The sequence below is a fragment of the Hylobates moloch genome, unplaced genomic scaffold (genome assembly GCF_009828535.3).
Source record: "Hylobates moloch isolate HMO894 unplaced genomic scaffold, HMol_V3 SCAFFOLD_13, whole genome shotgun sequence".
Taxonomy (NCBI): domain Eukaryota; kingdom Metazoa; phylum Chordata; class Mammalia; order Primates; family Hylobatidae; genus Hylobates; species Hylobates moloch.
In genome coordinates this window covers 40,129,999-40,145,637 of record NW_026652288.1, presented here as the reverse complement: position 1 = coordinate 40,145,637, position 15,639 = coordinate 40,129,999, and the positions used below count along the sequence as shown (strand labels likewise).

The 15,639-nt window shown below is 42.2% G+C and overlaps 1 protein-coding gene across 4 annotated transcripts in view; it reads left to right on the top strand.

Annotated features, from left to right (window-relative positions):
• The window catches only part of ZNF568 (zinc finger protein 568), a 90,046-nt gene that overhangs the window by 19,727 nt on the left and 54,680 nt on the right, over nucleotides 1–15,639 (top strand). For all 4 annotated transcript variants that reach the window (XM_032173136.2, XM_032173137.2, XM_058426314.1 and 1 more), the window contains 2 exons: nucleotides 999–1,125; nucleotides 1,400–1,495. In XM_032173136.2, the coding sequence (XP_032029027.2) occupies nucleotides 999–1,125; nucleotides 1,400–1,495 (223 nt within the window). The remainder of the gene's footprint in view (nucleotides 1–998; nucleotides 1,126–1,399; nucleotides 1,496–15,639) is intronic.

Below are 15,639 nucleotides of genomic sequence, written 5' to 3'. Positions count from 1 at the left end.
TACTGCTTTCTTTTCACTAAGCGAATATTTTCCAGTATAAAATTATAATTTCTTTAATGATTTTTCACTATATTTTCTTAGTGGTTGCTCTAGGACTTGGATACTATGTATCTTATCAGAACCTACTTCAGATTTATACTAAGTTCCATTAAGATATGGAAATGTTTGTCTTATGTAGCTCTATTCCCTCTTCCCTCGTTTGTACTGTTATTGTTATATATATTACAGACTCAACCCATTACTATAATTACTACTGCATATAGTGTTGCATCACTTAAAGAAGCTGAAAAAAGAGAGCAAATATGTATTATGTTTATTTTTATTTTTTTTTGAGACGGAGTCTCGCTCTGTCACCCAGGCTGGAGTGCAGTGGTGCGATCTTGGCTCACTGCAAACTCCGCCTCCCGGGTTCACGCCATTCCCCTTCCTCAGCCCCTCCGAGTAGCTGGGACTACAGGCGCCTGCCACCACGCCCGGCTAATTTTTTTGTATTTTTAGTAGAGATGGGGTTTCACCGTGGTCTCGATCTCCTGACCTCGTGATCCGCCCGCCTCGGCCTCCCAAAGTGCTGAGATTACAAGCGTGAGCCACCGTGCCTGGCCGTGTTATGTTTATTATATTAACCTTATTTACCATTTGTTTGTGTTGATTCAAGTTCTAGTAAATCTTGTGTCATTGCTTACTCTTCCAAATTTGCTCTGAAGATTCTCTCTTTATCTCTGGTTTTCAACATTTTTGCTATGGTATATCTGACTGTGGGCCTCTTACATTTATTTTACCTGGAGTTCATTGAGCTTCTTGAATGTATAATGTTTTTTGTCAGATTTGGGAAATGTCCAACCATTATTTCTTTGAATGTTTTTTCTACACCTTTCTCTCTTCTTCTTCTAGTACTCCTACCTCTGACCCTTGAGTACCAGCTAAACAAGTTCTTATATGTTGTGATCACAATGCCTAATTTTGATGAATTCAAATTAATTAGCGTTATGTTTTTACAGGAAACAGTGACATTTAAGGATGTGGCTGTTGACCTTACCCAGGAGGAGTGGGAGCAGATGAAACCTGCTCAAAGGAACTTGTATCGAGATGTGATGCTGGAGAACTACAGCAACCTAGTCACAGTGGGTAAGGTGGCTTGGTAGCCTTGCAATTTAACAGAGAGTTCTTTTCCATTTCTGAAATGTGTGAAGACTATAACTTGCCAGATGCGTGTAGCCTTTCCTTTCTCCATGTGACTGGATGTGCTCCATTCTTGAGTGTTAAAGGCTAATTACTTTGTGTCATTGTGTAAGTTTGTTCATCCTCATCTTTTATAAACCCTCAAGCTTGGACTTAGCCTAAGATCTGGATGGTTGTCTCCAGCATTAACATCCACATCCTTTGCTATTTCTTGTAATAGGCTGTCAAGTCACCAAACCAGATGTGATATTCAAGTTGGAGCAAGAAGAGGAGCCCTGGGTGATGGAGGAAGAAATGTTTGGGAGGCACTGTCCAGGTGAATAAGTGAAAAGCAGCTCTGAATGAGAAAGCCACATGAGAGTTGTTCAGTGAAGGGTTGATATCATTTCACAATTTCCAAGATTTTCTTAAAGGCCCTATTCTAATAGAGTGACAAATGGGATGGAGTGCTTTAGATTACTATGACATTTCTAGATATTTTTCTTCCTATATTGCAGATATTTTCCTCTTTTAAATTGTAGAGGGCCAGTAGCCCTATCCAATTTCATAATACCAACCTTACCTAATTCATGCACAGCCTCACTTTCAGGATTATTGTTCCTCTCTCTATGATCCTCGGGCACTCTCTTTATGTTTATGGTTTCATTTTCTTATGCATTCAGTATTTCATGGTTGTGTAGTAATTTTAAAACATGTTTCACACTTAGGTTTCTTTTCATTTCTTTCCTTCTTTCTTTTTTAAAAAGCCTTAGATTTGTGTTGGGTTAACAATAGTTTCACTTCCCATTGTACTTCACAACCCTCCCAATCCCATCGCTTAGAAATGTAAAAGTTTCTGGCTTAGAAATCCCATGGCATCTCCTTTCTGCTTATTCCTGCCTTCCATTCCTTTAATTTTTTGAAAATACATGAGGTTCATACTTGGGTAAAAAAATATAACCAATGTAACCAATATCATACCTATAATACCAATATTATACCTTTTGTGCAAAAGTAAATCTTCCTCTTATCTTGGACACAGTCCCTTCCTTTCCACAGTTGCATACACTTCTTTTTTGGAGTTATCCTGGCTATTTTTGATTATTTATTTTACCATATGAATTTTAGACTTAATTGTCTATTTCCAGAGAAAAACCTCTTGGAATTTTTATTGGGATTGTGCTAAATATATAAATTAACTTTCAGAAATTTAACATCTTTTTAATGCCAATGTTTTCTGTCTAAGAACACACTCTGTCTTCGTTCAGATTTTCATATCTACTTCTGTGTCCTTTAGAAATGGAGCTTTCCAAGTTTTCCCATTGTTGCTTTTATACATTTCACTATAATAATGGGTAAAAAAGCTATAAAACCATCCTTATTTACAGATAATGAGATTGTAGCCCTAGAAAACACAAGAGAACTAATTGAGAAAGTACAACAAATAGTAAGAGAACTCAGTGAGGTGGTAGGATATCAAATTAACAAATAAAAATCAATAGCTTTCATATATACTTCAACAACCGAGTAGAAGATACTAAGGAAAGAAAACTACATTTATAATAGTAGAACAAAGATGAAATACTCTTCTGGGCATGGATATATAACAGTATACCAAACAAAATCCTGTCTTTATGAGCTTATAATTTAATGGAAACTAGAGTCCCTAAGGTTTTGCATATGGGAAAATACCTTTTTAACCTTTACATTTGGTTGATAGTTGGCCATGTGTAAAATTTTTGAGCCATACTTTCTTTTCCAAAGAGTTTTATAGACAGTTACCTGAGGGATTTGGACAATTCTGTCTTGGTTCCTAGATTCAAATGTTGCTTGGAGAAGTCTGAAGCCTGATTATTTCCCCTCATAGGTGACTTATTTTCCAGGATGCCTATAGGTTTCCTTTTCTTTAAAGCTTAAGTGGCTTTATGAGGCTATGTCTTGGAAGTGATCAATCAGTATCAGTTTTTCCCTTCAACTTATGGATTGATGATTTTCGTTCCTTGAAATGTCGTCATATATATTTCATGCTCGTTTCTTTTATGGTTATCATTGTCATCTTTCGATGAAGGTATTTTCCTGCTGTAGCCATTGTTTACAGAAGGATAGTATTTTTTTTTATTAATTTTTTTTGCACACAAAAAACAATAAACATTTTCTAAAAATACATACAAACAAAAAGATGCGTATCAAACATATTAGGAAGGTTGCACATGGGAAGTCAGGGAATAGAAATGGGGGGTGGGAGTTAAAATAAATGAGAGAGGGACTTTATATGGATCAGTGATAATAACTCAATCCTCTATTTGACAAAGAAGAGGGAGAAGGAAGAGGAAGAAAAAGAAAGTGGGATAAAGGATCAGAAAGGGAGGAAAATAGAAAAAATTAGAGTATGACTCCAGGGTAGACCTGTTTTGTTGTCACTGAGTTGGTTGGTTAGTTTGTCTGTTGTATTTTTCATGTTTCGCCAAGTTGGCCAGACTGGTCTCAAACTCCTAGCCCGAAGTGATCAACCCGCCTCGCCCCCCAGAGTGCCGGGACCACAGGCGTGAGCCACCACGTCCAGCCCCCACATTGCTTCTGGCCTCCGTGGTAGACTTCCCAGATGGAGCGGCCGGGCAGAGGCGCTCCTCACTTCCCAGACGGGGCGGCCAGGCAGAGATGCTCCTCACTTCTTCCCAGACGATAGGTGGCCGGGCAGAGGCGCTCCTCACTTCCCAGACGATGGGTGGCAGTCGGGCAGAGGCGCCCTCACTTCCCAGACGGGGCGGCCGGGGCAGAGCGCGCCTCACTTCCCCAGACGATGGGTGGCCGGGCAGAGGCGCCCTCACTTCCCAGACGATGGGTGGCCGGGCAGAGGTCTCTCATTTCCTAGATGGGGCGGCTTCGGGCAGAGGCGTCATCACTTCTTCCTCGACGGGCGCGCCGGGCAGAGGCGCCCGCTCACTTCTTCCCGGACGGGGCGGCCGGGCAGAGGCGCTCCTCACTTCTTTCTCCGACGGGCGCAGCCGGGCAGAGGCGCCTCTCACTTCTTTTTCCGAAGGGGCGGCCGGGCAGAGGCGCTCCTCACTCTCTTTTCCGACGGGGCGCCCGGGCAGAGGCGCCTCACTTCTTCTCCCGGACGGGGCGGCCGGGCAGAGGCGCTTACTTCTTCCCCGACGGGGCGGCCGGGCAGAGGCGCCTTACTTCCCAGAACGGGCGGCCGGGCAGAGGCGCTCCTCACTTTTCCCGGACGGGGCGGCCGGACAGAGGCGCTTCTCACTTCCCAGACGGGGCGGCCGGGCAGGGGCTCCTCACTTCTTTTCCCAGACGGGGCGGCCGGGCAGAGGCGCTCCTCACTTCCCTCTTGAGACGAGGCGGCCGGGCAGAGGCGCGTCCTCACTTCCCAGACGGGGCGGCCGGGCAGAGGCGCCTCACTTCTTTCCCCGGACGGGGCGGCCGGGCGAGGCGCTCTCACTTCTCCCCGGAGGGCGCCGGGCAGAGGCGCCGCTCTCACTTTTTCCCCGGACGGGGCGCCCGGGCAGAGGCGCCCTCACTCTTTCTTCCCTGACGGGCGGCCGGGCAGAGGCGCCCTCACTTTTTTTTCCCGGACGGGGCGGCCGGGCAGAGGCGCTCTCACTTCCCAGACGGGGCGGCCGGGCAGAGGCGCCTCACTCTTCCCCGGACGGGCCGCCCTGACAGAGGCGCTCCTCACTTCCCAGACGGGGCCGCCGGGCAGAGGCGCTTCCTCACTTCTTCCCCAGACGGGCGGCCGGGCAGAGGCGCTCCTCACTCTCCCAGACGAGGCGGGTCGGGCAGAGGCGTCCTCATCTTCCTCAGACGGGGCGGCCGGGCAGAGGCGCTCCTCACTTCTTTCCCAGATGGAGCGGCCGGGCAGAGCGCTCCTCACTTCTTCCCAGACGGGGGCGGCCGGGCAGGCGCCTCCTCACTTCTTCCCAGACGGGGGGCTGGGCAAGAGGCGCTCCTCACTTCCCAGACGACGGGTGGCCGGGCAGAGGCGCTCCTCACCTCCCAGACGGGGCGGCCGGGCAGAGGCACTCCTCACCTCCCAGACGATGGGTGGCCGGGCAGAGGCGCTCCTCACCTCCCAGACGATGGGTGGCCGGGCAGAGGCGCTCCTCACCTCCCAGACGATGGGTGGCCGGGCAGAGGCGCTCCTCACCTCCCAGACGATGGGTGGCCGGGCAGAGGCGCTCCTCACTTCCCAGACGATGGGTGGCCGGGCAGAGGCGCTCCTCACTTCCCAGAGGGGGTGGCCGGGCAGAGGCGCTCTTCACTTCCCAGACGGGGCGAGAAGGATAGTATTGAAGACTGTCCAGAAAAATGCTCTGAGCTGGTAAGAAGTCTCTGTACCTCACATTGACCTCCTTTATCATACAAGGTTTTGTGTTGAGACTTGGTTTACCCTTTCATTCTCCCAAGTTAAAGAGAGATTATTATTTGCATACTTCCTCTAGAACTCAGTGTCTCTTCCATCTTCCTATGCTAACAAACTGCTTATATAAGAATACTGGCTGTTTGCATCTCTTTGTTCAGCCCTGCCTTTGTACCATTTGTCAGGGCCAGATGAAGTCCATTCTGTTCCTGCCACAATCTCAAGACATCTGGCAAAAAAGTGACTCATTCATTCTGCCCACAAGGGGGTGCCTCTGTTTTAGAGGACTCTGTTCCCTGTACTTTTTGTTGGAGATAAGAAACAGGAACTGCTATCTCTGGGTTTCTTCCCTGCCTAATCCAGTCTATTTTCTGTTCTTTCCTCCTATTCTGGGGATGGAGTTTAGCTATCTTTAAGGTTCATTGAAGATGTATTTTTTGTTGTTGTTGTTGAGACGGAGTCTCACTCTGTCACCCAGGCTGGAGTGCAGTGGTGCAGTCTCAGCTCACTGCAACCTCTGCCTCCTGGGTTTAAGCGATTCTCCTGCCTCAGCCTCCCAAGTAGCTGGGACTACAGGCGCATGTGACCACGCCCGGCTAATTTTTGTATCTTTTAGTAGAGACAGGGTTTCACCATGTTGGCCAGGCTGGTCTCGAATTCCTGACCTCGTGATCCTCCCACCTCGGCCTCCCAAAGTGCTGGGATTACAGGCGTGAGCCACTGCACCTGGCCAGAAGATGTATTTTCTTTTTCTGTTTCTTCTTCATGTTTGCAGAGTGAAGAGGAGACAGAGATGTTTAATTCTACCATATTGAAACAGGAAGTCCTCTATGCTGTATTTGATCCATTTCACCCTGCTTGGAAATGTCTTTCTTCTTTGTGCTTCTCTAAAGGATTCAAATTCTTCCTTGGTTCTGGTTTATTGTTTATTTCTTCTTCCCTTATGAAATATCTTTTGCATGACTTCTTTCTCATCGCTCACTGGACATCACCCAAAGTAGTTCTGAATTACAATAGACTTCTTTTTCCTCAAAGTACCTTCATGCTATATCTGTGTTCATGCTATTAAATAGGTATTTAACTCTAGAAATGACAGCATTGGGATATGTATCTTTAATGCCTCCAGAATTTTGAAACTCTTCATATCTCTGCCATTAATTATGAGTGCTCTTACCTAAGTTCTAGCAGTTATTTAACTTTAATCTCATTTTCTAGTAAATGGTCCTCAATATTTCCAGCCTACATTGGTCTTGCCCATCTCTCAACTAACATTCTATTACATGTCTACCAGAATGGTTGGAATCTGAAAACATATACTATCTTCTATATGTTTTCATATTTTGATGTCTAACACTTGTTTATTAGTCCACCTGTAGAAAGAAAAACTTTTATTCTTCCTATAAATGAGTCATGATTGATGTAGAGCTATATTTGGGAAGATTTTTCTTATTTTTGGTTGTTTTAAAATATTTACCTACAGATTTCAAAATAAACATGGAAGAAATCAGGCTAGAGTTAGAAAGACAGGGCGTAGTCACATGAGATAGTGTTGAATGTTAAATTGCAATGTGAAGCATCTATTTAGTAAATGAGTAAACCAGACAACACCTAGAAAGTTTTAAGAGAAGGGCTGTAGAAGGAGTAACAAGATTGAGGCTTTCTTTTTCTTTTTGAAAAGAGCTTGGCATTGAAGCCATTTTCCTGTAAGATCTATAGCTCATTTAGACTTATTAAAAATTAGAAAACATAACAAAATGTTTGGAAAGTAAAATTAGCGTGTCTGTTTGGGGGGTAAAATTAGAAACTTGGCCTGACTGGAGGAGAGAAGATTGTAAGAGATTAATGAAATCAGGGATGAGTTTTCCATTGTAGAGTCAGAAAGTTCTGAATTTTGCTAGCATTCATGTTCTCTTTTGCTGTCTTTTATTTTTTAAATTTTGTTGTCAATTTAGTTTATTTTTTCCCCTCTTTAATCACTGAAGCTATAGTTTTGCCCTGTGCATGGTGGCAGCAAGGTTGCAATGGTCAATTATAAGCAGGGGCTTATAAGATAACAGAATATGAAGGTTAAAAAACATCTAGTTATCTGAATTTTAAGTTACCCACAGTTGACGGAACTCCAGGGGCATGGAAAACCATTGTAGAACTAATGATGTAGGAATGTTATCATTTTGGGTGATGGTATGAAAGAAAAAAGTCAAAACACAATGGAATTTGATATAAAGGCAGTTTCAATGTGGAGAAATAAACATAGGATAAGATGATAGGACCTGCTGTTAGAACACTGAGGTGAATCAAAGATGGCTTGCCTCCTGATCAGCTTTATACTTTTTATTCAATAAAATTAGACCTCCCTATTTCTAATATGCCTTGTTCTTTAAGCACATATAAAAATGAATCAAAATTAGATGGAAAGTTGGAGCTCTCTCCATATTTATTACCAATTTTGGATCGTATTTAGTTTGGACAGACTAATCTTCAAGTATGTTTAGATAGAAATAAAGGAATTTGAACTTTATGAAAATTAATTTGCCTGTGGTATGCAGACTGCACAAAAAATAGACTTGTCAGGATCATAAGACAGTTAATCTAGGCAAAAGTAATGAGAACTTGGGTTAGCATTTGTTTCTCTTAATCTAATGTAGCTGTTATTATTTCTCACTTATGCCATTTCTTTCCCTTTTAATATGCATTTTTAGTTTTTTCAAAGTATACCTTATACATTACTTGTTTTAGAGAGCCAGTAGAAATATCAGATTATAACAGTGCTGTGCTCTGACCTCACATTTCACCTCTTTTAGTCAATTATTTTTGACTTTTTTTAACTATCTCTTGTTGTCGACTTACGTATTTTGAAACAAATGTTTATACTGCTCTGTAAATTTTTTTTTTTTTTTTTAAGACAGAGTCTTGCTCTTGTTGCCCAGGCTGGAGTGCAATGGTGTGATCTTTGCTCACTGCAACTCTGCCTCACGGGTTCAAGTGATTCTCCTGCCTCAGCCTGCCAAGTAACTGGGATCACAGGCATACACCACCACGCCCGGCTAATTTCTTGTATTTAGTAGAGACGGGGTTTCACCATGTTAGTCAGGCTGGTCTTGAACTCCTGACTCGCCTCGGTCTCCCAAAGTGCTGGGATTACAGGCGTGCACCACCGCACCTGGTCTGTAAATGTTTTTGTAGTCATTTTCAAACATAAGAATAGAGAGATAAAGGAGCCAGGCGCGGTGGCTCCTGCCTGTAATCCTAGCACTCTGGGAGGCCGAGGTGGGCAGATCATGAGGTCAGGAGATCGAGACCATCCTGGCTAACATGGTGAAACCCCATCTCTATTAAAAATACAAAAAATTAGCCAGGCGTGGTGGCGGGTGCCTGTAGTCCCAGCTACTCAGGAGGCTGAGTCAGGAGAATGGCGTGAACCCGGGAGGCAGAGCTTGCAGTGAGCCGAGATCGCACCACTGCACTCCAGCCTGGGCGACAGGACCAGACTCCATCTCAAAAAAAAAAAAAAAAAAAAAAAAAAATAGAGAGATAATATAAGGAATCCTCATGTATTCATCACTCAGCTTCAACAGTTACCAACATTTTCTTAGATTTGTTTACTCTGTTTCTCTCTTACCCCCACTCCAGTTTTGTTTTGTTTTTTTGCTGAACTACTTTACTTTTCCTTTTAAATACTACCATATGTATTGCCAAGAGATTTTTTTTAATCCTGCAATATTTCTAACACACCTAACAACATTAGTAATAATTTCTTACTATCATCTGCTACTTAGTCTCTGTTATATATTTCATTGTGTCAAGAGTGTTGTTTATGGTTGGTTTATTTGAATCAGGATCCAAATAAAATCTGCACATTCTTAGTTCACAGACTATACAAAAGCAGGCTGTGGGTATAGTTCGCCAACCCCTGCTCTAGATGTACCTTATTCTGGATTTGCCATTTAACCTCCTTGTGGTGTTTGACATGCTTCTTTATCCCATTTTTCCTATAATCTGGCTTTACTCAATGCAGGTTCAAATCTTTGGCAAGTATACTTCATAGGTGATGCTGTGTACATCCTATTGCATCTTATGTCAGTTTGTCCCACTTACAGACATAATTGAGATTGATCAGTAGATTCATGTGTTGTCAGGCCAAATCCTCCTATTTCAGTGATCTCTGTCAACCTTTCACTTAAGGGTTTTAGCACCTATTGATCATCATAGCCTAGATCCATTATTTTATTAGAGCGTCTTTCACTTTTATTAGCTGAAATTCTCCCATAGAGAAAAACTCTCTCATTAACTATTTGATTGCACTGAAATACAGTTTCTCAGACCAGGAAAAAGAAATACTCTTTCTCTTCAAAACTTTTAGAATAATGATTGGTGTCCTAGAGGTTTCCAAAATTTAGCAAGTTAGATCATTATAAGTTTATGTAATTTGAGCATCAGAATATATTATAGGTGTATAAATATTTTTCATATATTATTATTATTATATCGAAGACAGAGTCTTGCTCTGTCGCTCAGGCTGAAGAGCAATGGTGTGATCTTAGCTCACTGCAACATCCACCTCCCGGTTTCAAGAGAGTCTCGTGCCTCCATCTCCCGAGTACTGGGATTAAAGGTGTGCACCACCACACCTGTAATTTTTGTATTTTCTAGTAGAGATTGGGTTTCGCCATGTTGGCCAGGCTGGTCTCGAACTCTTGGCCTCAAGTGATCAGCCCGCTTTGGCCTCACAAAGTGCTGGGATTACAGTCATGAGCCACCACACCAGGCCCATATATTAATACTCAAATTGTCTCATCTTTAGCAAGAGGGATCTTTAGCTAATCTTGTAAATTTCCTGCTCCAGACATGGAAATAGCCATTTCTTTAAAAACTGTTGCCTCTTTTAGCAGGAAATGATATTGTGGAGACTACAGTCTGAGGATTATGGTTGCTCTTTAGTACTGAGTTATTGGTTCTATAGCTTTTAAGTGGACAGAGCTAGGAAAAATGAATCTTTTAAAAAGAAAAATATAGGCCAGGCATGGTGGCTCATGCCTGTAATCCCAGCACTTTGGGTGGTTGAAGCAGGTGAATCACCTGAAGTTGAGAGTTTGAGACCAGCCTGACCAACATGGAGAAACCCCATCTCTACTAAAAATACAAAATTAGTTGGGTGTGGTGGTGCATGCCTGTAATCCCAGCTACTCGGGAGGCTGAGGCAGGAGAATTGCTTGAACCTGGGAGGTGGAGGTTGTGGTGAGCCGAGATCATGCTATTGCACTCCAGCCTGGACAACAAGAGCAAAACTCCATCTCAAAAAAAAAACAAAAAAGAAAAAGAAAAATATATATGAATTTTAGATACATCCAATTAAAATTAAAAAGTGTAGTGCCCTTTTACCTTTTATGCTGAAAATCTTGGCTCCTCATTACATTGTTTGTTTCCTTAATTCATATATATTTCTCACCCTTGGCACTATTGACATTTTGGGCCAGATAATTCTTTGCTCTGGGGGACTGCCTTGTGTGTTGTGGGACATTTAGCAGCATGCCTGCTTCCACTCACTGGATAACAGTAGCACCATCCCCCTTTCTCCCAATCATCTTCCCAGTTGTGAAAACCAAAAATGTCTGTAGACCTTCCAGACATTGCCAAGTAACCCTTAGGGAGTAACACTGATTAATCTATCTTCTTTCTTTATATATTAGTTTCAAATTAACAGTAATGCTAATATTACTAATAATAAAAAGACAACTAAACGTAATTTAAGATTTCTTTGGGGGTTTCTTCCTTAGAATATGTTCTAATAGGGATGTATAGTCAAACTACTATGTTTAAGGTTACTTAAAGTAATTTTCTATGTGATTATAGCCCTCATTTGATAAGTAGGCTTGTTTCCAATTTTTTTCTATTTTTAGGGATTGCTTTGGCTTTTTTTTTCTTTTTTGATTTAATTTTTATTTTTTCATATGTAAAATACGTACATGATTTTATTGTCAGAACTCTAAAGTTACAGTCAGAGAAGTCATGGTTTCAGGACATGTAAGTGAAAAAAACTCAGCGTACAGAACATTGTTTAGAATATGCTCTCTTTTATGTGCAAATGGATGGGAAGAGAGACAGAGAAGGGGTGTGTGTGTGTGTGTGTGTGTGTGTGTGTGTGTGTGTGTGTGTAAAATATATTAAAAATACAATTGGCCCTCAGACAACATGGGTTTAAACTGCATGGGTCCACTTATGTGCTGATTTTCTTATACCTCTGCCACCCAAGATGGCAAGACCAACCTCCTCCTCAGCCTACTCAGTGTGAAGATGATGAGGATGAAGATGTTTAGGATGATCCACTTCCACTTAATGAATAGTAAATGTATTTTCTTTATGATTATTGTAATAACATTTTTTCTCTAAGTTATTTTATTGTAAAAATGCAGTGTATAATACATATACAAAATATGTGTTAATCAACTATGTTTTCAATAAGGCTTCTGGTCAACAGTAGGCTATTACTAGTTAAGTTTTGGGAGAGTCAAAAGTTAGAAACAGATTTGCAATTATGTGGAGGATTAGCACCCCATCCCCATGTTGTTCAAGGGCCAACTGTACATATGATATATGCGTGTATAGGTACTATATATAAGGAAATGTGTGATTATATGTGTGTATGTGTGTGTGTACGTGTGTGTGTGTATGTATGTATGTATGTTTTTTTAAATGGTGGAAGAATAATCCAGGAACTGGCCAGGCATGGTGGTTCATACCTGTAATCCCAGCACTTTGGGAGGCTGGGGCGGGTAGATCATGAGGTCAGAAGATAGAGACCATCCTGGCCAACATGGTGAAACCCTGTTTCTACTAAAAAAATGCAAAAAATTAGCCAGGCGTGGTGGCGTGCACCTGTAGTTCCAGCTATTGGGGAGGCTGAGGCAGGGGAATCGCTTGAACCCGGGAGGCGGAGGTTGCAGTGAGCCGAGATTGCGCCACTGCACTCCAGCCTGGCGACAGAGTGAGACTCTGTCTCAAAATAATAATAATAATAACAATAATAATAATCCAAGAAGTAATAAAAATGGTTATCTAGAGGGCAAAGCGGGAATTGGTGTTTCAGGGACAGGGTAGAATCTGGACTTCCCTAAATACGCTGCTGTTTGGTAATTTGTGTTTTTATCAACTTGATATAAATAGAAGATGAGGTTTAGTAGTGTTACCACAATCACTTCTCCTTTCGTTTTTTTCTGGAATATAGATACATCGCAATTTTTAGCTAATTCAGTTTCACCACTTACTTTGTTATGATTGTTGACATATTGTTTACTACTGAGCCAAGAAATGACTCTTAATTACATATATAACTTTTTGTCACTCCTAGAATTACTACTTGCCTTATTTTTCTGTTTTCTATGTATTTTTAATTTAAATGATACCCTCAAAATTCTTTGTTTAAATAAGGAATCCATCGTTATTAGTTTACCTCATTTTGATGCATGAAGGGATAAAAGGGAAATTCTAAACATCTTCCAAAATTCTAAATTTTAAAGAAGATAAAAGAAATTTTTTAGTTTTTTTTTGTTTCTTTTTCTTTCTTTTTTTTTTTTTTTTTTTTTGAGATGGAGTTTCGCTCTTGTTGCCCAGGCTGGAGTGCAAAGTTGCAATCTCAGCTCACCGCAACCTCTGCCTCCCAGGTTCACACAATTCTCCTGCCTCAGCCTCCCAAGTAGCTGGGATTATAGGCATGCTCCACCACGCCCAGCTAATTTTGTATTTTTAGTAGAGATGGGGTTTCTCCATGTTAGTCAGGCTGAACTCCCAACCTCTGGTGATCCGCCCACCTTGGCCTCCCAAAGTGCTGGGATTACTGGCTTAAGCCACTGCACCCTGCCTATGTTTTTTTAACTAGTGGACTATACTGTAGAATGGTTGGATCAGAACCTAGAAGATTTTTTGTTTGTTTGTTTGTTTGTTTGTTTGAGACTGAGTCTCACTCTGTTGCCCAGGCTGGAGTGCAGCGGCATGATCTCGGCTCACTGCAACCTCTGCCTCCCAGGTTGAAGCAGTTCTCCTGCCTCTGCCTCCTGTGTAGCTGGGATTACAGGCGCGCACCACCACGCCCAGCTAATTTTTGTATTTTTAGTAGAGACGGGGTTTCATCATGTTGGTCAGGCTGGTCTTGAACTCCTGACCTCATGTAATCCACCTGCCTCGGCCTCCCAAAGTGCGGGGATTACAGGCGTAAGCCACCACGCCCAGGCTGAACCTAGAAGTTTTGTGTGGGGCCCCATATGCCAGCATCTGTTGTTCCTTTTAATCTTTTTATCTCCTATGTGTAGGTACATGCCAGCATTCATGAGGCTAAATAACAGAAAGGGATTGTTGATCTCATTCATGTTAGAGTGTATGGTGAATCTAAATCACATGGGAACTCTACATGCAGTTATGTCTAGGAAATGTAGTTTTAACTGCCTCAGCCTTCACAGGATGGAAAAGCATGGTGGGAGATTAGAATACATGTTACTTAAGCAGATCCATAACTCTTGCCTTCGTGTGTAACTGCTCCCTACTCAGACTTTAATCCTCTTCTTTTTAGTCCCACTCTTATCCTACCCACTCCCCTTTTTTTTGAGATGAGGTCTTGCTATGTTTCCCAGACTAGTCTCAAATTCCTGGGCTTTAGCAACCCTTCCAAGTAGCTGGGAATACAGATACAGCCCACCGCATCTGGTTTTTTAAATTAATAAACTTCATCTTTTAGGCTGGTTTTAGGTTCACAACAAAACTGAGTGGTGTACAGAGCTCATGAAAAGTACAAAGTATATGGATACCCACTGCCCAGGCACACACCCAGCCTTCCCCACTGTCAACATCTTGCACCACAGTGGTATATTTGTTACCATCAATGAACCTGCATTACTGTTATTATTATACACATTATTATTACCCAAAGTCCGTAATTTATGTTAGGGTCACTCCTGGTATTGTACATTCTATGGGTTTTGATAAATGTATAATGACTCAGATCCATTATAGTATCGTACAGAATACTTTCACTGTCCTAAAACTCCTCTCTCTTCCTCCTATTTATTCCTTCCTCTCCCATAAGCTCTGGCAACCACTGATATCTTTACTAGTCATCATTTTGCCTTTTCCACTTTGGAATCATATAGTAGGTGGCCTTTTCCAATGGGCTTCTTTTACTTAGCCACATGCATTTAAGGTTCCTCTATGTCTTTTCATAACTTGATAGCATATCTGTTTTTATCATTGATGAATATTTCATTGTCTAGATGTACCACAGTTTATTCATTCACCTAGTAAAGGGCATCTTCCAAGTGTTGGCAATTAGGAATAAAGCTGCTGTAAATATCCATGTGCAGATATTTGTATGGACATATGTTTTCAACTCATTGGGGTAAATACCAAGCATGATTGCTGAATAATATGGTAATAGTATGTCTAGTTTTGTAAGAAACTGCCAGACTGTCTTCCAAAGTGGCTGTACCATTTTGCAGTCCCACCAGCAATGAGTGAGAGGTCCTATTGCTCTGCAAACTTGTCAGCCTTTGACTTAGTAGTTGCAGCAGGGGTTGTTTGTTGTTGATTTTTTTTTTTTTCAGATTTCCTACATAGATGATCACATCACCTGTGAACAAAGACAGTTCTTGTTTCATTTTTTTTTTTTTTTTTTTTTGAGACGGAGTCTTGCTCTGTCACCCAGGCTGGAGTGCAGTGGCACAATCTCGGCTCACTGCAACCTCTGCCTCCCAGGTTCATGCCATTCTCTTTCCTCAGCCTCCCGAGAAGCTGGGACTACAGGCACCCACCACCACTCCCAGCTACATTTTTTTTTTTTTCTATTTTTAGTAGAGACAGGGTTTCACCGTGTTAGCCAGGATGGTCTCGATCTCCTGACCTCGTGATCCACCCGCCTCGGCCTCCCAAAGTGCTGGGATTACAGGCGTGAGCCACCACACCCGGGCTTTGTTTCATTTTTCCTTCCTAATCTGAACAGCTTTTATTTCCTTTTCTTGTTATTGTATTAGGTAGGACTTATAGTACAATGTTAAAAAGCAGTAATGTGAGAGAACATCCTTGCCTTGTGCTTGTTTATCCCTACCTTTTGAGTGCCTAGATTCTCC